This window comes from Carya illinoinensis, chromosome 11 (assembly GCF_018687715.1).
Source record: "Carya illinoinensis cultivar Pawnee chromosome 11, C.illinoinensisPawnee_v1, whole genome shotgun sequence".
Classification (NCBI taxonomy): domain Eukaryota; kingdom Viridiplantae; phylum Streptophyta; class Magnoliopsida; order Fagales; family Juglandaceae; genus Carya; species Carya illinoinensis.
In genome coordinates, this window is record NC_056762.1 from 28,112,517 (window position 1) to 28,140,076 (window position 27,560).

The 27,560-nt window shown below is 38.0% G+C and overlaps 1 protein-coding gene across 3 annotated transcripts in view; it reads right to left on the reverse strand.

Moving 5' to 3' along the window:
• The window catches only part of LOC122280995, a 49,724-nt gene that overhangs the window by 11,739 nt on the left and 10,425 nt on the right, over nucleotides 1-27,560 (reverse strand). For all 3 annotated transcript variants that reach the window (XM_043092172.1, XM_043092173.1, XM_043092174.1), the window contains exons 4-13: nucleotides 24,463-24,671; nucleotides 18,977-19,096; nucleotides 14,155-14,283; nucleotides 13,921-14,046; nucleotides 13,272-13,327; nucleotides 13,076-13,175; nucleotides 5,155-5,272; nucleotides 4,747-4,956; nucleotides 4,211-4,535; nucleotides 2,402-2,495 (exon numbers count right to left, since the gene is read on the reverse strand). In XM_043092172.1, the coding sequence (XP_042948106.1) occupies nucleotides 2,402-2,495; nucleotides 4,211-4,535; nucleotides 4,747-4,956; nucleotides 5,155-5,272; nucleotides 13,076-13,175; nucleotides 13,272-13,327; nucleotides 13,921-14,046; nucleotides 14,155-14,283; nucleotides 18,977-19,096; nucleotides 24,463-24,671 (1,487 nt within the window). The remainder of the gene's footprint in view (nucleotides 1-2,401; nucleotides 2,496-4,210; nucleotides 4,536-4,746; nucleotides 4,957-5,154; nucleotides 5,273-13,075; nucleotides 13,176-13,271; nucleotides 13,328-13,920; nucleotides 14,047-14,154; nucleotides 14,284-18,976; nucleotides 19,097-24,462; nucleotides 24,672-27,560) is intronic.

A 27,560-nucleotide genomic window follows, 5' to 3' on the forward strand; every position in this document is an offset into this window, starting at 1 on the left:
ATCACTTTTGCAAACAATCTTCTTATCTTCTGCATCTCTTATATGAAAAAAGATTAGGTTTGTGAGAGATAACGAGTGTAATCATTAGTAATAAAAATTTTATATAAACTTAGTAAATTAATTCTTTGTAAACGCCACCCAAAAAAAACTCAGGTCTGACCCAACCCAAGTTTTTTATTTTTTGGCAGACAAATGACTGGGTTGGGTCCAAAACCAGTATGGGTGGGTCGGGTTGCAGGCCTAACACCGAACCAGTATGACAAGAGATGTAGCTTATGTTCTGTTCCCATCCCTTCCCACTGAACAAAATCACATTGTAGCTTTTCAAGTTGGTTTGGAACTCCAAATGGAGGTTGGGAATGATGACATATAATAGGTAGGCAAGTTGGATTCCATACTCTTGGACAATGTCCTACCAACTTTGACAAGTACACATTTCCTTCCTCAAACTTCCCTGCAATCACTTCAAAGACCCATAACTCTTCAAAGAGGAGCTTCATTCTTTTACAAACATCACAGAACACCTCTGCATTCCAAACTCGTAAATCCACTTTAAGAGGTTTTAGTTTATGTGCCAAGTATAACTTGGAAAACCTTGAAGACTGCAAGAATCCCACTGCTTAACTTATTCCATGAAACCTTCTAGTTCTAGCCACATTTTTTTTAACTTCAAATACCATTTGCCACCCTAAAACTGCTCACAATAAAGAAGAATGGAGAAATGATCAGAGCAAACTCTAACCATCTGCTTCTAAGACACACGAGAAATGTGAACCTCCCACTTTGAGAAGATGAGAAAGCAATTCGAACGTACCCCTTATTCGACCATGTAAAAGCCTCCTCCCACTGGTGGGATATCAAGGAAGGTTCCTCAAAACTGAAGTCTGAAAACTCTGCCACTGAAGGAAGCAAACAAGTTTGAAAACTCTGCCACTGGTGGAAGCAAATGAGTCTCACTCGATTTTCACTAAGGAATCAGGTAACATTAAAACCTCCAATTCTCACCCAATTTTTGCCTTTTTTTTTTCATTGGCACTAGGAATCTGTCTGGAACAAATTCTTGAATAATCCTGGGGTTCACAGGCCAGTTCCTTGCAAGTAGGGGTGTACAAGAAACCGACAAACCTGTCGTGACCGACACAGACCAGCCGCCGGAGTCCGGAACCGCCAGGGAACTGGTTGGCGGGCGGCAGAAAATTAACAAAACCGACTTCCGTCGGTTCGGTCGCGGTTTGAGGCCGGTTCAAACCGCTAAACCGGCCGACCACATATACATATATTTTTTTTTAATTTATACCTATACAAAACGATGCCGTTCCACTTAAACTTAAGTGGAACGGTGTCGTTTGATGCTACCATTTGTGATTAAAACACATCTAAACGACGCCGTTGGATTTAGAACCAAACGGCGTCGTTTTGATCTTCTTCTTCCTTCTTCTTCTTCCCCAATTCGCGTCCGTTTCTGAGTTTCAAATCCTCTCTCTCTCTCCCCTCTGTAACTCTCTCTCTCTCTACTATCTCAGAGAACCAGCGCCGCTAGGAGAATCGAGAACCAACCGTGAACCGCCAGAGAACCGCCGGAGCAGATACGGACAGTTTTCCTCCTCCCCATCAACCGGTTACAGTCGGTTCCTCCGAAAAATCTCACCTCGTCGGTTGGCGTCGGTTTTACCCAAAAACTGCACCAATGAGGTCGGTTTTCACCCCTACTTGCAAGTTTACCTCGGGCAATTCAATGAGACATTCTCCCAGTCTGATGGCCTCTAAAAATTGTTTACACCACCTAGAGGGAGAATACCACCAAGACCAAGGCTCTTACCACTTGAGCCAACCCTAGGAGTTACCCCATTTTTTGCCTTTTATAACAATAAATCTTTACCCAAAAAGGAGGGAAGTCATGTACACATAAAATAGATCATGATTCCCAAAAGTTCTAACCTAAGGTTTAGAGTGAAAAAGAGAGAGACACGTGATGCAGATCCTACCAAAAATTGTAACAATAAATGTTTTAGGACCCACTTCATGCTTCTCTTTCTCTCTCTTACTCTAGGGTCTAGAGTTTGGGTAGGAACTCTAAGGATTCTAATCCATCGGAAATATACCCAAGTTTCTCAAGAAAGTTATAATTTGAAATTGAAAAGAGAACAATGAAGTGTAGCTTTCCGATGTAAGAGATCTGTATTGTGATGGTAGACAGATTTCAAATTTATGACCCTCCACAAATATGGAATAATCTCAAACTTAAAGCTATTCATAGAATGTAATGGAAAAACACCCAATGCTTTCTAAGACATGATGCTATATAGGCAACACTGATCCTTTTATAGAGCAAGGCAGATGCATATTTCAAGTATTAAAGACAGGTGTCAATGTAAGACTATAAAATTGAATGGGGGCATACCTTGCAGAAAGTACCATAGAGGCCCTTCGGGCATTTTTTTCCAGTAACTGTGCCTTCCTCTCCACGAAGACCACCATTGTGCCCAGCACCTCCGCTGTTAGACACAAGTATCATGCAGTTATTTTTTTCATAGGCACAACTATCATGCAGTAATTACATGAACAGGTCCTAAATCCATCTTCTTAAGAGCTATTTAAAATAAAACAAAAATTTAAGTTTGTTTATTGTACTAAAGAGTCCTAAGATGACACATTGAGACCTAAAAGGAAGGACTAACAAAGAGACATGATGAGCATTTTTTCATTTTCAAGAAAAAATGCATAAATAAATAAAAGAAGTTCAAGCATCTTGAAAGCAGCTAATTTCTTCAAAATATATGCTGAAAACCATATCTGTTTTTCACATTCATCTTATTCATTGACTAATCCTTCACTTTCTCAAAAGTGGATCCATTTTTCTTTACCATTCTATATGTCGCAGATATTTGTGATGATTCTAAGGTTTCTAGTTTTGGTACTTGCGAAGTTGCAACAGTAAAGCCCAATATTGGCTGGGCATGTGTCACACACTCAACTAAATTCAAGCAAGCCTTAATCCAATTGATTTAGTAACTTATATAGACTTCTTGCAGAAGTATCAAATATGAAATTCTTAAATGAACTCATGCTGAAGCAACTGAATGAGTAATATGTCAATTTTGGTCCACGTGAAAAGTTCACTTCAAAAATCATCCCATGATCTTACATTCTATTATGGTATTAGTTGGATGAAAAATCATTGACAATATTATAAAAGTATTCACTGACATTATTTTCCCCTTAAAAAAAAAATCATGAAGTATTTACTTTAACAACTATTTTCTTTTCTTATGAGAATCAACCATTCTTATATGTGTGTGTGTGATATATTTTCTTTTTTTTTTTTTTTTTTTTTTACTTCCAAGCCCCACAGATATGTGGGGGCTTTGAGGTTGTGAGTATATATTCTGCCATGCGTTATTTAATTACCAAAAAAAAATACTTTTAACAGATCAGTTTGGCTCAAAATAATGTTACTAATGGATAAACTAAATTCAGAACAGTGTATATTGTTGTTCCCCGTGTCATGTTCTGACATAGGCAAGTCCTCTATGCCCCCACAGCAGCTGGGATCTTCACAATCAATAAATAAGCTGTTGTCAAGGCAATAATTCAATATGCACACTGTCAATGTGGTCTTTAAAGTATGTTAAGCCTAAACCCATCAATCTATAAATAGGGGCCTCGCCCCAGTGTAAGAAGCGATGGAAAGAGAGTGGCAGTCTCTTAATGTGTTATTCTACAATCCATTTCTCTCTTTTCCAACCATTCTCTTGCCTTCTCTTAGTATACTAAGCTCTAGTCCAACTTTTCAACCTAGTACATATGTGCCTTTTGGTATCAGAGCCATTTGTGCTAGGAAACTACTAAAAAAATATAGGTTGTATCAAATAATGCTCCACTGAAAAATGGTAGACAAATTTTTTAAAAGAAAAAACGGCATTCTAGACTTCTAGTTAAGGCTCTCTAAATAAAAGTACTCTCTCTATCACCTGTTTTATGAGAATGCTCTCTTTATGGAGAACCTATAAAATCTCATATACATGCATCCTATTTTGGGTTAGTATCAGGATATGATGAATATTATATTGAAACAGGGTCATCCACCCATGCATATTACAATTTCAGCTAATAAGGGAAAAAGGAAATCTCAGATTTGCTAGAACAACAAGTACACGTACCGAACATGTATTACTGATATGAAAGTTATTTCTCAGAATAATAGGGATACCTATTGTTTATGGAGCCATTTATACTTGCAACTGGAGCATATTCATCACCAACATCTATCTTAGACCAGTGAAAATGAACTCTCCCACCGCCACCGCCACCCCCACCTAGAGGGCCACCATTGCCCCCAACAATAGATAAAGACGATTTCTTTGAAAGCCTAAGCTCTTGAAGGAAAAGGAGGACTGTCCCACCAGAACCTCCACCAAGTCCACCAATCAAAGAACCGTTGCCATATCTCACTGCTCTACCAAAGCTTTGACCGTCAGCCCTCAAAGATCCATAAACATCAAGCTTTACGAGTGGCCACTGGATTGATCCCATTACTAGTAAAAATGATACATGAATTTGTAAACATATCTAGGTATAATCTTACAGAGATACAGGTTGATTGATGTAAACCCATGAAGCACAAGAAAAGGGCAAAAAGTTGGCTGCTCATTAAGTTAAACATCAGAGAGCATTCATAGGTAAATAATCAAAACCAAAGGAGAACATTTTGGTCGATAAACACTGGTTTCATTGTATAAACATTACCTATCATCCCGCCTCCAACCACATGCCCATATGATTGATTAGGGCCTACAGTTCCACTACCCAATTCACAGGGGAGATCAGCATTACCATATTTGTCACCCCCATTGCTCACCCTCCCGTTGAAATTCCCAGAGCCCCCTCTGCCCCCATGTCCAGCACCACTACCTGCTCCATTGGAATAGTTTCCCCTTCCAATACCTTCACTGCAACCTGAAAAAAAGATCTCTGACTATTAGAAGCCTTAAACATAAGGTGATTCGTTTTCCAAGAAATAGACATTGTTTTTTTATACTTAATACATTTCATCAATAGAAAATGACAAATTGTTAGCATTCCAATCTTGCTAGAAGAGAAACAAATTGGGAACAAGACAGCAATCTAAAGACAGTAATAATCAGACTCTTTTACCTAATTCTGAAGCAGTAATCACACCACCCGTATCAATAATAACAGTCCTTGCCCTGTGGATGTGAATTATACTGCCTCTGATAAGTCCATTCACAAGAAGATCCTCAACACGACATATCTGCCAAGGGTCAGCAGAAGCCATTTCTTTTATATAATGCTACAGGTAAGACTAAAAATTGATCTTCTCATGGTAAGCTGTCATAAAAAACAGTTTCCATGCAAGATGTCAAAGACTCAACAAGCAAAAAAAACAAAGCCTAATTCAGAACAGAACAAAGACCAGGACCCAAATGATAGATGTAGGCCCAAAACCATGGACCATGACTTGTTTAAAGATATCCACACTTGAATGAAAATATCACCAGTCTCTTAATTAAACACAAACAAAATGCCCCTAGTTTGGTAGACACAGCAGAATATGTTGCCGAGCCAAAATGTGAACATGTTATCATGGAAATACTGCAGGGAGTAGAATATGAGTTTGAATAGAAGATGCAGAAGATAAGGTAACCCTGTACATAATTAACTTTGGTGTGTTAATGAATCAAGGGCCCAAGCCAGATGGCTTGAGACAAATGAATAAAAGATCTCAAGATTATGCACCGAACTAAAAAAATTGGAAATTGGACTAAGAGAACCACAAATCTGTTTAGAGTTTCCAATAATAATCTGTTGACTTGCTTGTGGGAAAGGTTTTTTTCATGGACTCCAAATAGAAGAATTCATAATTTAGTTCTTAATGCCATATGACTACAATTGGGTGGGACAAAATGCAAAGACAATTTTTTTTTTTTTTTTTGATAAGTAAAAGTTTTATTCAATGAATGAAGTAGGCAAAGCTCATGTACACAGGAAGTATACAAAAGAAACACCTAAGAACATTCAAGTACTAAAACAGCAAAAACAAAAACTCATGGACTGCCCCACCATTAAGAACAATGGCTGAAAACCAAGAAACCAGGGAAAACATAAAAAATTTCCAGAGATCATCTACAGAATGTTCCCTATCATTAAAACACCTCTCATTCCTTTCCAATCATATGCACCACATAATACACAAAGGAATCATCTTCCACGCCGCTGCAACTTGAGAGCAAGAATGAATTCTAGGCCACCAAGCAAGTAGTTCTGTCATTGATTTTGGCATAACCCAGGACAGTCCAATTCTTCTAAACACCCCTTCCCATAACCCTTTTGCCACATCACAGTGGATAAGAAGATGATCCACTGATTCTCCAGCTTTCTTACACATGAAACAACACTCCATAACCATCATTCCATGCTTTCTTAAATTGTCAACAGTCTGAATGTTTCCAATTGCCACTGTCCAAAAGCAACTTTTGACAGAACACAAGCCTTCCAAATATTCCTCCAAGGAAAAGAAATATTTTGCTGACCATTCATCATCTTATAAAAAGATCTAACAGAAAACTTATTGGTCTCTGTACTTTTCCAGAGGATATGATCCCTTTCATGTCTTCCCTGGATACAGCAACTTGAAAAAATCAATAACCTCCTCAATTTCCCAGTCCTGAACAGATCTGAAAAAACAGACATTCCAATGCACCTCTTCATTAGAAAAACTCATCATCTCTGATATAGAAGCCTGCTGATTAACAGCCAATCTGAAGACATTCGGAAATGCTCTATACAAAGTGGACTCACCACACCAAACATCAAACCAGAAACGAATTCTTGAGCCATCACCTACCCCAAAATAAACTCGTTTCACAAAATTATCCCAACCTTTTCTAATGAATTTCCATAAACTTATCCCATAAGTCCCCTGCTCTCCTTAGTACACCAACCCAACCCCACCCCGCCCCCCAAAACAACAACAATCACTACCATACTTCCGGACAATCACCCCTCTTCACATCGCACCCTCTTCCTTATTAAATCTCCAAAACCACTTCCCCAATAAAGCCTTATTGAAACTACACAAATTACGAACACCCAAACCACCAACATCAATAGGACAGCATACCTTTTTCCAATTAACTCAAGGCACTTTTTTCTCCTCCCCCAAACCTCCACACAAAAAAGCTCTATACAGTTTTTCAATACAATTAGCCACACCAACTGGTAAAGGGAATAAAGAAAGAAAATATGTTGGTATATATTCGAAATGCTACTCTTAATAAGGGTGATTCTAACCCCTTTAGATAAATACATTCTTTTCTCCATGCCACCAACCTTTTCTCAATCTTCTCAACCACCCCATCCCAAATATAATTTGCCTTGAACGATGCCCCCAAAGGGAGGCCGAGATATTTCATGGGCAGAGAAGAGACTCTACATCCCAAAAACGATGCCAAGTCATTAATATCATGAACAACTCCTACCGGGACCAACTCCGATTTACCCAAGTTCACTTTTAACCCAGAAATGGCTTGAAAACACAACAGTACAGCCCTCAATGCTTTAATTTGATCCTCAATGGCATCACATAAAATTAAAGTATCATCGGAAAAAAGTAAGTGAGATACGGAAGTAAAGCCATTAGAAGAAGAAGCCACTGAAAAACCTGAAATAAATCCACCCCCTACAGCAGCCTCCACCATACGACTAAGAGCCTCCATAACAAGAATAAATAAGAAAGGAGATAACAAATCTCCTTGTCTCAAGCCTCTTGAACTCTTTAAAAAACCACAAGACCGACCATTAACTAAAACTGAAAACATAGCAATCGAAATACATTGTCTAACCCAACCACACCATTTGTCACCGAAGCCACATCTTCTAACGATGTATATCAGAAAATCCCAGCTTACATGGTCGAAAGACTTCTCCATGTCCAGCTTACAAAGAATCCCCAATTCACCTTCCTGAAGCCAACTATCTAAACACTCATTTGCAATCAACACAGAATCAATAATTTGTCAGCCTCTAACAAAAGCATTTTGAGATTTTGAAATAATCTTCTCCATTACCGTGCTCATACGTTTAGCCAAAACCTTCGAAATTATCTTATAAATTCCACTCACCAAACTAATAGGTCGGAAATCTTTTAACTCTGAAGCACCTACTCTCTTAGGGATAAGAGCAATAAAAGTTGCATTCAACGACTTCTCAAACTTCTGATAATCATAAAATTCATGGAGAACATGCATCACCTCCGCCCTCACTATCTCCCAACAACCTTGAAAAAAAGCCATGGTATATCCATCCGAGCCCGGAGCTTTGTCTCTTCTCATCCCACAAACCACCCGATACACCTCATCCTCTTCGAACAGCCTCTCAATTCAGTTTGCTGAAACAGAATCCAAAGACTCAAAAATCAGCCGATCGAGTTTAGGTCTCCAATCCACCGTCTCAGTTAAAAGAGAACAATAAAACTGTACAGCATGCTCATGAATCTCATCGGGAGAAAACAGAACAGTAATATCAGCTTTGAGCAACTCGATGGCATTATTACATCTATGAGAATTAGCCATTTTATGGAAGAAACTAGTGCATTTGTCCCCCTCTTTAAGCCATAAGACTCTCAATTTCTGCCTCCAAGAAATTTCTTCCAACAAAAGCACCCTCTCAAGTTCTAACAACTCTTCGTTTTTTCTTGACAATGATTCCTCACAATTCCTCTCTGACTCTTAAGGCTTGAAGCTTTTCCCAAAGAGATTTTTTCTGCTGCTCTACATTCCCAAAGACTTCCTTATTCCACATCTTCAAGTCGGCCTTCAAAGCTCTAAGTTTACTTGCCAACACAAAACTAGGAGTCCCCTAAAAATAATAAGAATGCCACCAGCTTCTCACCTCATCTACCAAACCCTCAACTTGAAGCCAAATATTCTCAAATTTAAAATAACGTCTAGCCTCGATAATGTCACCACAATCAAGAAGAACAGGAAAATGATCAGAACATACCCTAGGCATACTTTTTTGACTTACCCTCAGATAATGAGACTCCCAAGAGGAAGAAACAAGGAATCTGTCCAGCCCTGAGCTGCCTCTACAATTAAACCACATGTATTTCCCCCCAACCAAAGGCAAATCCAGCAATTCCAAGTCAAACATAAGCTGAGAAAAATCCTCCATAGCAGAAGACAAAAAAGAATTACCCTCCCTCTCACTAGGAAAACGAGTAGTATTAAAATCCCCACAAATACACCATGGCATATCCCACAAGTAATGTAGGCCCAACAATTCACCCCACAACATAAATCTATCCCGGTCTCTATTTGGCCCATAAACATTAGCCAAAGCCCAAAGCCAACTGTCTTCAATATTTTTTAAAACACAAGCCACCGAGAAAACTCCAACACAATCCTCCACCAACTCAACAACTCTCTTATCCCACATCACCAAGATACCACTTGAAGCCCCTGAAGAAGGTAAAGGGATCCAACCAACAAAGGCACATCTCCACAAGCTACAAATGATATTACAATCGATAAATTTCAATTTGGTTTCTTGGAGACAAACAACATCAACCTTCCAACTACAAATAAGAGCTCTAATACGAAGGCGTTTATTAACGTCATTTATCCCCCTAACATTCCAAGACAAAATTTTAGGCTTCATTAACACCAGAAAAATCCCTCCCTTTTACTCTGTCTCTCCCAATATTTCCCTTCTTATTGTCATAATTAATAGAACATTGCAAGCACTTCAACTCTCTTTCCTTCCTCACAGTTGATTTCGTTGCTGTGGAATTAGCAGCTTCTATAGCTACTAGGAGAGCCCTAAATTGATCTTCAAACCCCATGCATGAAATTCCCACACAACCTTGTAATTCCTCCACTTTTTTTTTACAACCAATCTGAGTTTTCCTTTTGATCAACCTGAGGAGGAAGCATCTGTAAGGGCATCAGACGACCTGGCTCCCCCTCAGTGCAGGTTTCATCATCTTCAACCAGCTGAGTAGAAGAACTGACCACCCGAAAAGATTCATTTGAAATCTCACTCATTAGATTGATGGTCATGTGGTAAGAACCTTTTTTGACTAACTTATCATTGCAGTCATTTCAAGATTTTTTTTTTTTTTCTTTTGATAAGTAATGAGAGATTTTATTAGAAACGAATATATAGGTGAAGCCCATGTACACAGCATACAAAAGAAAACACCTAAATACATCCTAGAATTCGGAAAGCGACATCAGAAAATCATGAACGGAGGATCTGTTATTCACTAAAGCTGAAAACAAAAACAGCAAGGAATGTACAAAAAAAAATCCAGATTTGTTCAAGAGAATGCTCTGTCATTAAAACACCACTCATTCCTTTCGATCCAAATGCACCATATAAGACACAAAGGAGTCATCTTCCAAGCTGCGCCCACTTGAGAACAACCATGAAGCCTGTTCCAACATGCAGGAAGGTCAACCACTCTCAATGGCATGACCCAAGCCAAGCCGATTCTACAAAAGATGCCATTCCACAAAGCCCTTGCCACCTCATAATGCAAGATAAGATGATCCACGTGACAGCAAGACCTCCTTAGACAGTAGGACCTTCCTTATTTAGCTTTCCTACCTTTCTTATTTAGCTTTCCTAATCTGTATATATATACTTCCTTACTTAGACAGATCATCTTCCTTACTTAGACAGATTATGTAAATAGTCCTAGTTTCCTTTTGTACACAGATTTGATTTCTGTAAATTTGGCTTAATTCGAGCCTTGTATCATGCACACTTGTGCCTATATAATGACATGGTTTCAGAGCCATAACTTTAAAATATTCCTGGTTCTTTCTAGTGGGATTTTTTTTCGTTAGTGGGAAACAGTCTCCCGACTGTCAGCTAAAATAGTATAGAATGGTTAAGAGGCTAAAAGGAAGACAAGAAATGGCTAATTCCTGTCAATTTTGGTCTGAATACCCTTCCCATTGGGTTTGCTATCATTATATATAGAAAAGATTTACATAAATGCTGCCAGATTTTCAGCGCCTAAATGTGCTATACAGCGTAAGTATTTCTAACATTATTTACAGCCTAAATATCTGCTATATACAATCTAGATATAAAGGAAAATATCCCTAAATATTACAAATCAAATCCCATAATATCCTAAATTTTCTCCGTAAAATCCCCCCTCAAATTAATTCTGGTAGATCAAGAAACATCAATTTGTCAACCAAGAACTGATGCCAGTGTTGATAAAGAGCTTTAGTGAATATGTCTGCAATTTGACGTTTGGTGGAAATGTGAGAAAGAGTAATCACATGTTTGTCAAAGGATTCACATATGGAATCGCAATCGATTTTGATATGTTTCGTATGCTCATGGAAGACAACATTAGCGGCAATCTGAATAGCACTGGTATTATCAGTATGAAGAGGAGTGAAATGAAGCTAATGAAAACCAAGTTCACCCAATAACCCAGGAAGCCATGTGATCTCAGAGCATGCGGAAGACATAGCACAATACTCCAACTCAGTGGAGGACTTGTAAAATCAATCTTGTTTCTTACTCTTCTAAGAAATGAGTGCATTGCCTAAGAACATGCACCAGCTAGTAACAAAGCGACGAGTATCCGCACATCCAGCCCAATCAACATCACTATACCCCACCAACTGTAAGGAAGATTCTTTAGGAAAAAACAACCCACGTGTAGAGGTGCCCTTTAGATATCAAATAATATAGTGGACAGCAGCTAAATGAAGATGTCGGGGGGCCTGCATAAATTGACTGACTTGCTACACAGCAAAAGAAATGTCAAGACGAATTATCTTCAAATAGTTCAAGCTCCCAACAAAGTGCCAATACAAGGATGGATCTAATAGAAGCTCGCCTTTCTCCTGACGAAGCTTAAGATTTATCTCCAAGGGAGTAAGAACATAGTTACCCAATTGGAGACCAGCCAATGAAATCACTTCCGACGAGGAACGCCGGAAAAAGGAAAATGGAGACTCATGAGAGAGAGAAAGAGAGAAATGAAAAAGCACTTTTTACACCTTTTGGAATTACCAGATCTACTTATCTTTAAATATTGTTTAATTCTGTGTTTCTGGCACTTCTCTTGTACATTCCCATTCTACTAAATTACATCCTTTTCCCTAATAGAATTTAGTTACTTCTCAAAAATAACTTAGTAAGTTCCTAAGGATCAGAAGACACTAGGAAGAAAATGAAACACTCTTAGTGAACCACAATGATAAATCCCTCACAAACAAATTGCATGAGAAATAATTGTTTTACACCAGTTTATTGAAAAAATAATAGGCAAGGGACCAAGTACATGGGACGTATACAAGTTGTATAGAAATATTTACTATGAGAGACCCTATGTAGCAACCCAAGGAAGGCTTACACCACATCTGAGTTATACTCCAAAAGTACTAGTCAATGGCAATGTGGGACCACATTCACCACCTATACTCAATATGGGGTATCACAATCTCCCACCCCATAAATTCTCAATGCCTCATGCATCATAAGTGGCACGGCTCAAGTCCCACATTTCTGGTTGGGATTGGCTTTGATACCTACCATTTGTAATGATCCAAGTAAGACCCAAGCCACACGTAAGCCATATTTTAAAAGGACTAATCAATGGTACAACTAGAGCCCTTAGAAATCATTTTTTTATTATCTATAAGTAAAAATATTATATATATATATATATATATATATATATATATATATATCAATAGGAGTATACAAGAAAACACCTAGCCCCTAGAAATCATTATAAAGAGCATGAGATTCTCCCTCCCAAGTAATGTGGAATCCCACTCATCACCTTTACTCACTCAATGTGTGGTATCAACATTAAGGCTACCATTTTTTGATAGTTATTATGACAACCACTTCTTTGTAAGTATCACTAACACTTCAAACCAAAGTGCCTATATTTCGTAAGAAATTTCATTGAAGAAAGGGGATGACGCCACCCAAGTGCATGAACTATGCAACAGATCACAACTGATGACAGAAGAGGAAAGGGTATCATTAACCGTGACTAAAATCTGACCCTTACTTGAAGGGAAAAGGAGAGTGTATAATTGACATGGCAGTCATCTGGTGGAGTTATCAAATCCACTGGGCATGTCTGACTCTCACAAAGGGAGTTTGTTACCCTACAAAAAAGCATTCAAATTTATAAACTTAAGATATTCCAACACTAAATCCATGAAACAACCTTAAAAGTCCTAATAATCACAATTTATTCTCACATGCTTCTACTTCCATCATCATCAAGTGGAGCTTGAAGTAAAGAACCCTGGCCAACCTGTCATGAGCACAAAGATTCAAAATGGCTTCTCACAAAGGGAACCCAAGAAATGGAATCATTTAGGCGGGAATTAAAAGTAAAGAATAATATACAACAAACATAAACATCTCGCATGCAAGAAGTTCAAGTAAAGGCATGCAAAAGATCACAAGTTTATAAATGACAGTGAATATTAGATTGAAATGAAGAACAATCACAAATTGAGGGAAAATAATTGTTTTCTTTTTTCACATATTATCTAGAAACATTAGTTGATTGCCACAATTTCCCACATTGGCTGACTCAAGTACTAGTGAACCCATGTACAAAATGGGAAAGCAGTTTGTAAAGATGAGAAGGTTGAGGAATTTCATTGTTAAACATATAACAAGGAGATCTAGGGCTTTTTTTCTTTCTTTTTTTCTTGGGGGGTAGGGGGTGAGGGAGGTGGGTTGGAGAAATCATTTTATTTTAAGTGTCTGTTTGGTGTTGGTGTCTCTATCACAAACCAGAACACTTTCCAATTATGAAAACTCTTCCCTAAAAATAAAAATATATATAATCAACCTCATAAATAAATAACTGAGTCAGATTTTTTGTTGATGGCTTACAGTTATGTTGTAAAAAAGAGACAAGGAAAGTCGCTGGCCTTGGATTGTGTCACCACGACCAGACAACTTCAGCAGTCCCTGACCATATACACCCAAGTTTGCATTTGAACTAATAACAGAGTATTCCTGCAAAGAACAATGGATGATCGTTGGCCCTCTATTTTTAATTCACCCACAAATAAGAATATCAATTAACAGGCAACACTATTTTGTATGAAGTCTAAACCATTTTACCCTCAGAACAACCAGATTCCTGACTTCAAGGACAGAAGCAGTAACAACAGTATTTCCACCACCATCAATTTCAATCTTGGAGTTCCACATGAGCAGCATTTTGATGGCAACTCTAAATGCGCCAAAAACCTTCAGTTACAAAACAAAGTACTTCAGACTTCAACACTAACTGCGACACATACTTTCTAAAGCCACAATTTACTTACAAAAACTATATATGATAAACGTAGGAGTTTTCTTGCAAAACAAAAAAAGAAATAAATAAGGCAGCCTTCATGGTTTCTTAAAGGCACAGAAGGAGAAAGAAATTCTTTTCAAGAAAAAGCATGAATCATATCTAGCCCTAAAATCATATAATCTGTCAAGTTAATGATATCTCTACTATCAAATGAAGAATAGTGACAAAAAAATGATTGGACATTTACATTACAAGGCAATGAGATCCCTATAACATCCTATACCTATCACCACAGACAAGCACTAGATGGTAATACAAGGAGAAGTCAAACCTTCACCATTCTTTGCGGAGGTTAGCATTGGCTTCACATAATACCACTCCTTTTCACTATAGATGATTCCATATGAATAGCCAAACAAAGTTGTCTTTTTACTTTTTCTAATTTTTCCCCTACAGATAAATTCAAAAGCTTCCAAAAGCCTGGATACATAATATCTCCCCATCCAACCTATTTGTCCCATTTACTGATTTAAGTTACAGTCTTATTTTTCTTCAGTGATTTGCTCACTCTGCTTTATGATGAAAATACTAATGGAAAATAACAATGGCAGAATTAAAATGCAATTTTTTTTAAGAAAATCATTGCACCGGAATTACTCAAAAATAGAAAAGAACTAGCATATCATTTTTTTCATTCATCACAGACAAGGTTTGGAACAAATAGTTCTCAGAAAAACCCTTGCAAACTCTAGCAACTTGTTTCCCCCGCCTGGGGGGCAAGAAGAAAATGGATGTGTAGGAGAATAATGGGAAGAGCAGCTGAATGTCAAGTTAAGAAAGATTAGACCAGGACCAGGATGTTAGACTTTAGAGCAGACACACACAGGGAGTGTGTGAGAGGGAGAGATGTATTTATTTGAAGTGGCAATCTTCACACTATATTGAAGATAAAGAGTTTTATTGATGAAGAAAGATAAGACTATTATATGGTGTCTGACATACACAGATAAGATGTCAGGCATAGAGGGTTGCGTGCCATGCCACGAGGATTCAACCAGGAGCATAACTTGCAACCTTGTGAAAAGCCTTGCTTAGCAAAGGGTTGCCCTAGAACCCATGGCAATGAAGCCATCATCTAATTCATGCAAGCTTCTTATAATATCCCAAGCAACTCTTTCAAACCAAATATGCATAGCCAATATCAAAATATTTATTCCCTCGCTAATTGCAAGAGATTCAACTTGCTTTGCCGAATTAAATTAAGCTGCCTTCACTGCCATAGCTTCCAAGTGACCACTCTTATCCTAGAGGATAAGAAAGCACACTGATACTATCATACTTCGTCAAAATTCTTTTTTATCAAATCATTCCCTGAATCTCTCCAACTACATTCTGACACAACCTATGAGATTCCAAGGCAAAGTGGCAAAACAGAACTAATTTGAACTCATTATGTGACTATGTCGCCCTCCTTCATGTCAACTAGATACAGCATCCCGTTATTAAAGGTTGCCAATACCTCACATGGCTTTCCAAACCATAAAGCTTATCAAATTGGGAACCCATCTTCCAAACAGAGACAAATCCAACAGAAGTAAATGAACATACTCTGGCAAAGGCATATCCATGCGTGTCTTAGGACACCTTCTAGTTTTCAAAAGGCATATCATTTTTTTATCCGAAAAAAAAAATGATATGCCTTTTGAAACATGCCTTTTCAAAAGGCATATCATGTATGTGTATTAGGACACCCTCTAGTTTTCAAGTATGAATTCCCCAATTCCAAAAAACATGCCATCAAGAAAAAAATAAATAACAATTGTGCTCCAAGTTGACAAATAAACACTACAAAAATTAAGCACCGTAACAACTATGGTGATAGATTCTTCCCTTGGAAAAGTAATTGGTGCACTAAGGCCACTTCGAGAGCAGCCTTCTTTGCATGGACAGCCTCTCCAAGAAAGATTGTCACCATGGATAATCTAAGACAAAGACACATTGTGGTGATAGATTGGAGCTGCATATGCAAAAGGAGTTGCAGGTCCATTGAACACCTTTTACTTCATTGCAAGATAGCTAGTGCTACGGGTCATGCACAAAAAAGCTAGTGTTAGGAGGAATCCCACAAATTCCAGTAGTGAGTGGAAGATCATCCTACTTGCCAACATGGGTGTATTTTGAGGGGAAGTAATGACAAGAATTTTGAGGATCATGTACAGATGTTGGAGGAACTCAAAACTTCACTTTTTAATATCCTACTCCTCCGGACAGCCTCTATAGACCTTTTTTATATATATAAGTCGACAGCCTCTATAGGCCTTGATAAGCTTACTTTTCATGATTTCTTTTCTCTTTTTTCACTTCTAGATAGGTGCTCTCTTGTATACATCCTGTGTACTTAGATTTAATGGAGTTTATTATTTATCAAAAAAAGGAGCAATTGGATCCAAGCACACAGAAAAATTGCATTAAAATTTGAGCATCTCATGCAGAATTATTTTACTTTTTCAACAAGTAAAATAAAGAGATCATATGTTTCCTTTCAATCTGAAAACAAGATTCAAAGGCAGATAGGACAATATCTAATGTAAAAATTTAAAACAAATACTTCTCAAAGACCGCCAAAAACACTCAAATGTGTGTGTACAGATAATTTACTCTGTGTCATATATGTTTCACAACCATAAATAGAACAGATTTCCATTATCTGAAACTCTCAAAATAGAACCCCAAATATTTTATCTCCCTAGTGGCACAGAATGGTCAGAAAATAATATCAGATCATTCAAGAGTTCTCTAGCGTACCAACCATTTACTAAACAACCCCTCCAGTTTGTTACTAATTTAAGTTGCAGTTATAAAATATATTGAAAATTTTAAGACCACTAGATCAGCAGTAACCTATTGTTATTCTAAAGGATTCTTTGGAATGCTAGCACTCAAACCAGATGGATATAAACCAAGATACACCCAAAAAAAATATATAAAAGCTAGGGTGGCTAACCAAACAAAATGTAAAGAAGTCAAGCATCTTAATTATATGGTTCATCTCCAAGTAAATTATTTTTCAGTCATATTCTATGTAGATTTGATCATCATAGTTCAAGGGAAAAAGGTATGACTAGGATAGTACATAAGCAGAGTTCATGGATCTATCTAGTGGCCCTCTTCAATGGAATATCATTTTCCATAACAGTTTCTAGTTCTTAAAGCAATGTTTGCACATGTATACTTCCAGTATACCTGGCTTACGCCTTTCTGTATATCAATAAAATTTCTTATTACTTATAAAAAAAAAATCATTTTCCATAGAGATGCCCAAGATTGGGAAATTGATACGTTTACAGTTTTCTTCAATCTTGTGTATAATTGTAGAGTGAATGGAGGAGCTGATAAGATTTTGTGGTCACAGTCCAAGAAGTGGAGATTTGAAGGTACAGTAGCACTATAAGCCCCTTATGACACACTCCACAAGTCCAATCCCATGGAAGAACATATGGAAGACTAAGGCCTCCTTAAAAGCTTCTTTTTGTATAGACAGCTCATTGGGGAAGATTCTCACTTTAGATAATCTAAGGAAACGGCGAATCATTGTGTTCAATTGGTGTTATATGTGTAAGAAAAGTGGGGAGAATGTGGATCAACTATTATTGCATTGTGATGTAGCCATGAGCTTGTGGAATGATATCTTTGCTAGAGTGGGGCTCCATTGGGTGATGCCACGAGGGGTTGTTGATTTTCTGGCCAGCTGGCAAGGCATCCTAGGTAACTCAAGTTTTTTTCATATGGACAGCATCACTTGGAAACATTTTGACGATTGATAATTTGAGAAAGCGTGGTTTTGTTGTTATGGAGTGGTGTTTCATGTGTAAAAAACAAGGCGAATCTGTGGATCATTTACTTCTGCACTGCGAGGTGGCAAAGGCATCGTGGGATGGTGCTTTCAGTAGAGTTGGGCTGGTTTGGGTGATGCCTATGAAAGTAGTAGATTTACTTGCATGCTGGATAGGGGCTTCAAAGTTCTCCTCAAGTGGCTGCTGTGTGGAAGATGGTTCCTTTGTGTCTCATGTGGTGTATTTGGTGGGAAAATAACAAGCAATGCTTTAATAATCATAAGGCACTCACTATAAAGGAAATCTGGAAATTCTTTGTATTTTCTTTGTTTCAAAGGTTTTCTGCATGGTGCTTGATGGAGCTTCAGCTCATGATTTTCTGTGTTCATTTTCCTCTTTATAGAATGTAATTAGGTATTTGTTTTTGTATACTTCCTGTGTACATGGGCATCGCCTATTACATTCATTAAATAAAACTCTTACTTTCTAAAAAAAAAACTCTCAAATAGCAGCTATGTGGAAGATGATTCCAATCTGTTTATGGTGGTGCATATGGATGGAGATGAATCATTGGAGTTTTGAGGATTGTGAACGGGACAATGCAGATTAGAAAAGTCTTTCTAACACTATTTCATTGGTTGATTGTAATAGACTTTAATGGCATGAACATACATAATTTCCTTGTATCTTTAGACCCTCGTGCATAGGTGTTGCTCTTGTCTATGTTCCGTGTACTTGGCTATGCCTATTTTAGTAAAATTATTATTTACTGATCAAAACACAGGCACAAAAATCTACCAAAGTAACATACCTTAATGACAGAATCACTCATCAAAAGTTCCTCGGCGACAAGCTCAAATTCAGAGACTGGGTACTCAGACAGTCCAAAGACAATTGTCCCCCCACGGTAGAGACTAATTTGGCCCCTCACCTTCACAACCAAAGAAGTAAAATGATATCACAAATTTAGTTTGGAGCAACTGAACTATAAAGACAACATCAACGAGACTCATGCAGAATATAAAGTACAGACTTTAGAAACAAATACATGAATATATCTGACCAAAGAGACTATTGAACTATGATTCTTACAACTTAAAAGAAAAAATTATAAGAATTCAACTCAAGCCCAGGCCAATGATGGGAAAGAAGAATGCCACTGTATTCAAACAGATAAAGGCTAACACCCCTATAAGGAAGAAATTCAGTTCCAAGCTCTTCAATGTTATTATTGCCTAGTAGACAAAACAATGTATGAATCTCTAGTCAAATTTGAAACTATTTCAAGTACCCAAAATAACACTACATTATTTTTCATTAATTTATACCCTAAAAGTCTCCTTTCAAATCGTCTCTCCAATGTGATTTGAATAAACATCATTAAGTACTAGGCTGACATGAGCTCCAAACAAAATAACCTTCAACATCACACTATTTACCCATCAAGAGATGTTGAATTATCAACTCTCTCGCAAAAAGAGTGGGGAGTCCATTAAATATTTATTACTTCACGGTGAAGTTTCCATGACCCTATTGAACGAGATCTTTGCTAGAGTAGGAATAGCTTGGGTGATGCCGAGAAGGGTGGTTGAGTTTCTAGCAAATTGGAGAGGCCTTCACGTTAACTCACAAATCATAGCAATTTGGAAGGTGATCCTGACTTTTCTTTGGTGGTGCCTTTGGAGGGAAAGGAATTAAAGAAGCTTTGGAGATCACAAGTGGTCAATGGACGAGCTTAGAATGTCTTTATTTTTTTTTTCACAAGTAAACGATAGTGTTAATAAGGATAGGTATAGTCCAAGTACACAAGATGATATACAAGAGATAAGACCTATCTAGGTTGTAGTAGTGGAAACAAGAAAATCATGTAAATTTAGGCCATTAAAATCTATAGCTATGGCCCATAGAAATATAAGAACGGAAAAATAAAGATCAAAGCTCCTCTAGTGTCCACTCATTATCTTCAAATGTCAGCTCGTTAAGCTCTCACCATCACATAATGCAGATAAGGACCATCTTCCACATGGCTTTGTTTTGAGAAGCACTGCCTGGAATTGACCAGCTAGCCAATAACTCAACCACTGTAGCAGGCATTACCCAATTTAACTCTAGTCCCTCGGATGAACACTTCACTCCACATGGCTCTATCTGTCTCGCAATGTAGCAAGAGATGATCCACTGTCTCGTCAGTTTTTTTGCACATACAACACCAATCTCAAATAATTACCCGACACTTCCTCAGATCATCAGTTGTCAAAATCTTACCCAAGGCAGCTGTCCAAGTGAAAAAGAGTGCTTGCGGGGGCACCTTATTCCTCCAAAATCTTCTCCATGGGAAATGAGTATTTGGTAGAAGTGCAAGGGACTTATAAAAGGATCAAACCGAGAACGTACCCTTACCTATAGGTGTCCACCACAGCTTATCGGCTCATAATCCATTTAGCTTTACGGAGTATACTAGGCTAAAAAAAGCCTCAAAGCTGTCTACTTCCGAATCTTGGGCTGCTCTACTAAAGGTAACATTCCATTGGACTTGGTTCCCCGATCGAACCATGAGGTCCGCCACGAAAGCTTCTTGATCACATGCCACCTGGAAAACAGATGGAAAAGAGTCCTTTAGGGCCTCCTCCCACACCAAATGTCCCTTCAAAATTTTATCCAAGTACCCGCACCCACCACAAATTTAGTATGGCGAGTACGCACCCCCCGCCCTTGTCTTATGTGTTTCCAAACCCCCACTCCATAGGCCCCGTTTCCCTCTCTAGTACACCAACCCCCCCCTGAAAAAAAAAAAAAAAAAAAAAAAAAAAAAAAAAAAAAAAAAAAAAAGAACTTCCATGTTTGCAATCGACCACCAATTTCTATAGGACTTTCGGTTCCATATTATATCTCCATAGTCATTTTCCAAGTAGGGTCCAATTGAAAGTTCTCAAATTCTTTATCCCCAACCCACCTTAAGGAATTGGCTTGCATACCTTGTCCCAATTGACTAGATGGAATTTGAATTAATCCCCCAACCCGCTCCTTTCGACTATGGAATACCCGTGCAACCACACAAGCTGGAATTAGAAATAAAGACAGAAAATAAGTTGGTAAGTTAAAAAGAGTACTCTTGATTAGAGTCACCCAACCTCCTTTAAACAAGAACAATCTCTTCCACCTTACCAATCTTCTTTCTATCTTCTCAAAAACTGTATCCCAAATACGTAATGCCCACGAGGCAGCCCCCAATGGCAATCCCAAGTATGTCATAGGAAGAGAAGCGACCATACACCCAAGAGTTACTGACGGTCCCAACTGGCACTAGCTTTGATTTATCGAAGTTCACTCTCAGGCCTGACATTGCTTCTAAGCATGGTAAAACTGCCTTCAATGCCCTTAGCTAGTCTTGTTGTGCATTGTAGAAAATTAGTGTCATCTGCAAATAATAAATGAGAAATCATAACAAGGCCCCTATTAGGATCACCTATTGAAAATCTCACCATAAAACTGTTTCTAAGTATCTAACCACAGCCGATAGCATCCTACTTAGGGCCTCCATGATGACAACAAAGAGAAGTGGAGACAACTAATTTGCCTATCTTAGGCCACGAGAAATGCTGAAGAAACCAGCTGAGCTGCCATTAATCAAAAGTGAGAACTTTGCCGCTGAGATGCACCATTTGATCCATGAACTGATTCTCTCCCCAAAACCACATCTCTCCAACAAATAAAGAAGGAACTCCCAGTTTACATGATCGTATGCCTTTTTCCTTTTCTAGCTTACATATAATCCCTACAATACCAAACTTTAATCTACTATCCAGGCATTCATTTGCTATAAGAACTAAATCTAGGATTTGATGGTCCGTTAGAAATGCATTTTGTGACTTCGAAATAATCTTACCTATGGCCTCCCCTGGCTTGTTTGCGAGCACCTTGGAGATAATTTTGTACACCCCATTTATAAGGCTAATGGGCCTATAATCTTTCACCTCCGATGCTCCGATCCTCTTAGGGATCAATGCAATAAAAGTAGCATTTAAACTTTTCTCAAACTTCGCAGCCAAGACCAATTCCTGAAACACATTCATTATATCCTCTTTCACTACTTCCTAACAAGTTTGGAAAAACCCCATCGAAAAGCCATCTGGACCTGGTGCTTTGTCTTTAACCATTCTTCTTACTACATCATAGACCTCCTCTTCCTCAAAAGATCTTTCTAACCAAAACGTTGTCTGTGGCTCAATAGAGTCGAAACAAAGTCCATCAAGTTTTAGCCTCCACCCCTCTCGTTCTATAAACAATTGTTCAAAGAAATCCACCACATGGTTCCGGATCACAAGAGCCTCTGTGCAGTCTATTCCATTGATGTTCAAAGAATGTCTTTAATACTATATTCCATTGGTTGATTGTAATAGATTTCAACAGCATGAGTAATCATGACTTCCTTGTATCCCCAAGCCCGTCTACTTGGGCTATGCCTACTTTCCATCATCAATAAAATTATTATTCTTACCAAATTAAAAATATATATATCAACTCTCGCAAAAATCTGACAGTGCCAAAAAGAAACCAAGCCATAAAATCCCTCAGAGACAGATTCAGGGAATGCACTCATTGGACCACATCAAGAAATGGTCCAAAGGTCAATATGCCTCTCTGAAAATCCTAATAATTCTGTTCTGACCAAATAACCATGGTTGAAGTTAGTATACCCAATAGCACTAATAACTTCAATCTTCTCCAAATAATCTAAATTGGTTGTTAAAAGCACAAGGTCCCATTATTCATTCTCGTGCCAGAACACTGACATGGCAGACAATGGATTTTAGGAAAATCAAGGTCGTCATGCACACACTTACAATATTGTTGTTACTAATACATTAAATAAATTTCATATTCAAATCCCACAAGATAGTGATGTGAGAGAAAAATTATGTCCATTCCCACTATACGTTTCATGTATATAGAAACAACTATGGTTGCAAATGAGATAAGTTCGATACTGCCCTGCATTATATAGAAATAACAAGTTGTTGCTCTTCACAACAATGAAGCCCATACTCATTTCAACTCAGCTGATCAAGCTTGTCGCCAACTTGTCTAATAAGTTATATGTAGAAGCTCTATATATTACTTGAAAAAAAAAATACTCAGGTGATAGATGTTTTTTAATTAATATAAGTTTCAAATATGGGATTCTAGGCATCAATTTGGCTACAAGCAGTTTATCGACCTCACCTTTTATCATGATATAAATTTTAGTGTTTCAAGCTCTCATATTAGAGGAATCTCCACTAGATTAAATGTTCCTGAATTATCATAATTTTCCATTAATGCTTGGTACCCAAGACTTAGCCCAACAAAAGGGTTGATGCTTCATTGGAGAATGTACCACCATGTCAGTGATGGGAACCTTAAGTGCCCAAGCAAGGCTCAACCAGAAACCAGTTGAGCTAGTGAGCATTTAGCAAGCTCCTCAATTATCCATAGAGCTGAGGCAATGTGTCGTGGTTGTCCCCATGTTGTGATAGGAACCTTATGAAATGGCCCGGGTTTAGTATGGCAGGGTGATGAATGTGATCCACATTGCTTGGTATAGAGAAGTTCTTATCCTTTATAATGATTTCAAGAAGTTCCAATTGTAACATTGATTAGTCCTTTTGGATTATAGGCTCAGGTTTGACTTAGGACTTCTTGTGTTGTTAAAAATAGTACTCGAGCCAATCCCAACAAGAAGTATAGGACTTGAACCAAGCCACCTATGATGAGAATGTCAGAGATTTAAGCAAAGAAGATTGTAATTCCATAGGTTTAGCATGAGAGTGTGGTGAATGGGATCTCACATTGCTTGAGAATGAGAAGTTCTTGCCTTTTGTAATGATTTCTAGGAGCTCTAATTGTCACATTGACTAGTCCTTTTGGAGTATATGCCCATATGTGGCTTGGTCTTTCCCTGTGTCGTTACACCTTAACTGATTGAGCTAAGCTCAACCAAAAATATTAAGCTCAGATGCTTTAGTGTTTTGGTCAATGATGGAAGCAGAAAATGAAGGCAAAAGCCCAATCATAATGTCTCCAAGCACACAGAGGTAACCCACATAGGACTAATAGCACAATTTTCTCCAATGTGCATTTTTTAACTGTATACGAAGCACTCATTTGCTGCAGATATGACAAAAAAATGGCATAAAAATACAAATGTAATATGAACATCCACCACACCTTTTACTACCAATTTTTAATGGAATGTAAAGAGAACAAAGACATTTAAAAAGTCACAAATATGTAATTATTTGAAGGAGAAATGGAAACCTGAATTCTGGTCCAAAGCAAAGGGACTAAAACTTTTGCGTTGTTCTCTACAAAAACATGTGACCATAGAGGGATAGTCGGAAAATCAAGCAAAGGGGTTTCAGTTTCTGTTGTGACATTGTCATTGCCAACCCTTAAACTCAGCAGATCTGCATTGAAGTATGTGCCAGCTGCGCCAGAATTCCTTGGACAGCCAAAACTCATACCACCTGAAACCAAAAAATATATATACTCTAGAAGTCCCATGTTTCAAAATTTACTATTTACAAATTGCAATTCCCAATAAAAAAAATTGCAATTATATTTTTAGTAAAGCAGCCATTTTCACTTTTAACTTTTAAGTATTGTCCAATATTGACTGTAAACACACGCAAGCTGTTTAGGAATCGATATATATGTACTTTTTTTTTATAAGTAAGATATATATATACTTAAGGTGTGGAAAATGGATATACCACTGGTCAGAACCTAGCATCTTGGAGAGGTCTTCAAGGCAAGTCTCAAATTGCAGGAATCTGGAAGATGGTTCCGATATGCCTATGGTGGTGGCTCTGGAGGGAGAGGAATGAATGAGGTTTTGAATATCATGAGCGATCAATGGATGAATTTAGAATTCTTTTCTTAGTACTTTATTTTCATTGGTCGATTATAATTGATTTTAACGGCATGAACTTCATAATTTCTTAGATCACTAGATTTTTTTTTTTTTTTTTTTTTTTTTTTTTAGGTAATCAAATGAGGGGTGCAACATGAGGACTTCCCAAGAGGTCCTTAGATCACTAGAATGTCATGCATATGTGATGACCTTGAACATGTTTTATGTCCTTGGGCTTTTGCCTATTCTTATTATCGATAAAATCTTGTTTACCTATACAAAAATAAAATTGCTGGGCATGTTCCAGCTTCTTCTGGAAGCTTATGCTCAATCTTTGCACCTATATCAAATACTTCATCCTGCAATTTTTTTTTTTTTTTTTTTTTGTAAGTAACAAGAGAACTTCAATCCATCAAAATCAAGCTATGAACAATCATTTCCCTGATTTGACAAGTACCAACCCAAGCCACCTGACATTGGTCCCATAGTTCTTCCATAACTTATATTTCTCTATCTAAACCTTGGATGCTAAGATCATAATACTTCAGTTTTAATGTCTAATATGATGTAATGGTTTGCTTTTAGGTACTTTTTCCATCATTCAAGGACCCCACGATAAAAAAATCCTAAAGATTCATTAGATTGGCATGATTATATATAAGATGCCAATGGTACAACATAAAAATGAGTTATCTTGCAATAAAGACTTGACTGGCTAGCTGTTTTTAAATTGTCCGTAACTGAATGTATTAAAATCTACTTCCCCCATCCTAGTTTAAATGTCGTGCTTTATGAAAACCACAAGATGAAGTAGGCAGAATGGAAGATCTTCACCGCATCAAAGTCATAGGCCGGTCAAATGAGACATCTGACCTGTGGACTAAAGCTTAGGGTAGCTCACCATAGGTACAGGTGATATGCAAAACTTTGAAACTTTAGATGGGTTGTAGCAGTGTAGAGAAAATGGGTCTGGGTAGTCCACCTAATTGTGCACTTTTGGGGAGACTGGTCAGGATGGTCGTGGAGAACTTGGCATCTACACCAGCTAATTGTAGATATAGCATCTCAACTTCCTTTTCTTTTTTTTTTTTGGGTCATTCTTGCAAGAATTATACGGCCTTCAGTTGTTTGTCACTCTATGCAATGAAGTTTTTTTTATTGTATCTGTCTGTATGTGTGTGCATGCAGCCAGTATGTTGATAAGCGTCCATGCATGCATGTCAATCAACGAATATGCTTAAACTAACTACAGAATATACCACCGCAACAAATGATATAGTCCAAGTTATGACATAATAAGGGAAAGGAAGGTTGCAGAAAAAGGAAACAATAAAAATAAAAAAATAAAAACTCAGGGTCATCTTATTAGTTTAGCACAATAAATATTCAAGCGGTGACTCTTCAGGTGTAACTCAAACCAAGGTTCTAGTGTTGGAAGCAGTTGAGGGCTTTTTCAAAGCACGGGAAGCAAACAAAACTGTGACATCTCTGGATGTGCTAGAGGAAGGGGAGGTGAATAAGTCTGTATCAGAGTGGGACATTAATAAGGAGATGTGGTTGCTGGAAATGGAAGGGGAGCCAGAGGGGGGGGACATTGGGATGTTATCAGAAGGTATGGAGGAGGTTGAGCTAAGGGATATTGAGACTAGCAGGGCTGAGGGAGATATGGATAGCCCTATCCCGCTACATTCTCTATCTCCAAAGTCGGTGTTCAGATTTTCTTCAGACTGGGTGCTAAAAGAAGTTGAGAAACTTCATGAATGTGTGGGAATTTCAGGTCCTGGGTTTGAAGATCAGTTCAAGGCTCTTCTAATTGCGATAGAGGCAGGGAGAACTACAGTTCTGAAATCAGCTGTGAAACAAGACTGGGAGTTGAAACGCCTCAAGAGTTCTATTAACTATAACAACAAGGAAGGAAGTGTAGGGAGGGAGAGGGTGAAGGGAAGGGGGCCAGCGTCTTTGATTAATGCCTCAAAGTCTTTTGTGGAATGTAAAGGAAATCAATGATGTGAATAAGCGCCTTCGCATTAGATCTCTTCTCCGTATCTGGAATGTGGACATTGCTTGCCTTCAAGAGACCAAGTTGTGTAGTATTGACAGACACATAATTCGTAATTTTTGGGACTGCTCCTTTATGGGGTGGTGTGGGATAGGCGGGTGGTAGAAATGGTTGAGGAATGTATCAGGATGTTTTCATTGGCCGTATCTTTTAAGAACATTGAGGATATGTGGACGTGGGCTCTAGCGAGTGTATATGGGCCCAATGCGGATAGAGAGAGAAGTTTTTTGTGTGAGGAACTGGTGGGTTTACATTCTGTTTGGGACCTACCTTGGGTTTTTTTGTGGGGATTTTAATATAGTTAGGTTCCCTAGCGAAAGGGAGGGGGCATCTACGTTGACAGGTGCAATGGAAGCTTTTTCAGAGCTAATATTTGACTTGAATCTTGTGGACCTTCCGCTATAAGGGGGGGCATATACTTGGTCCAACTGTCAAGGGGGTCCC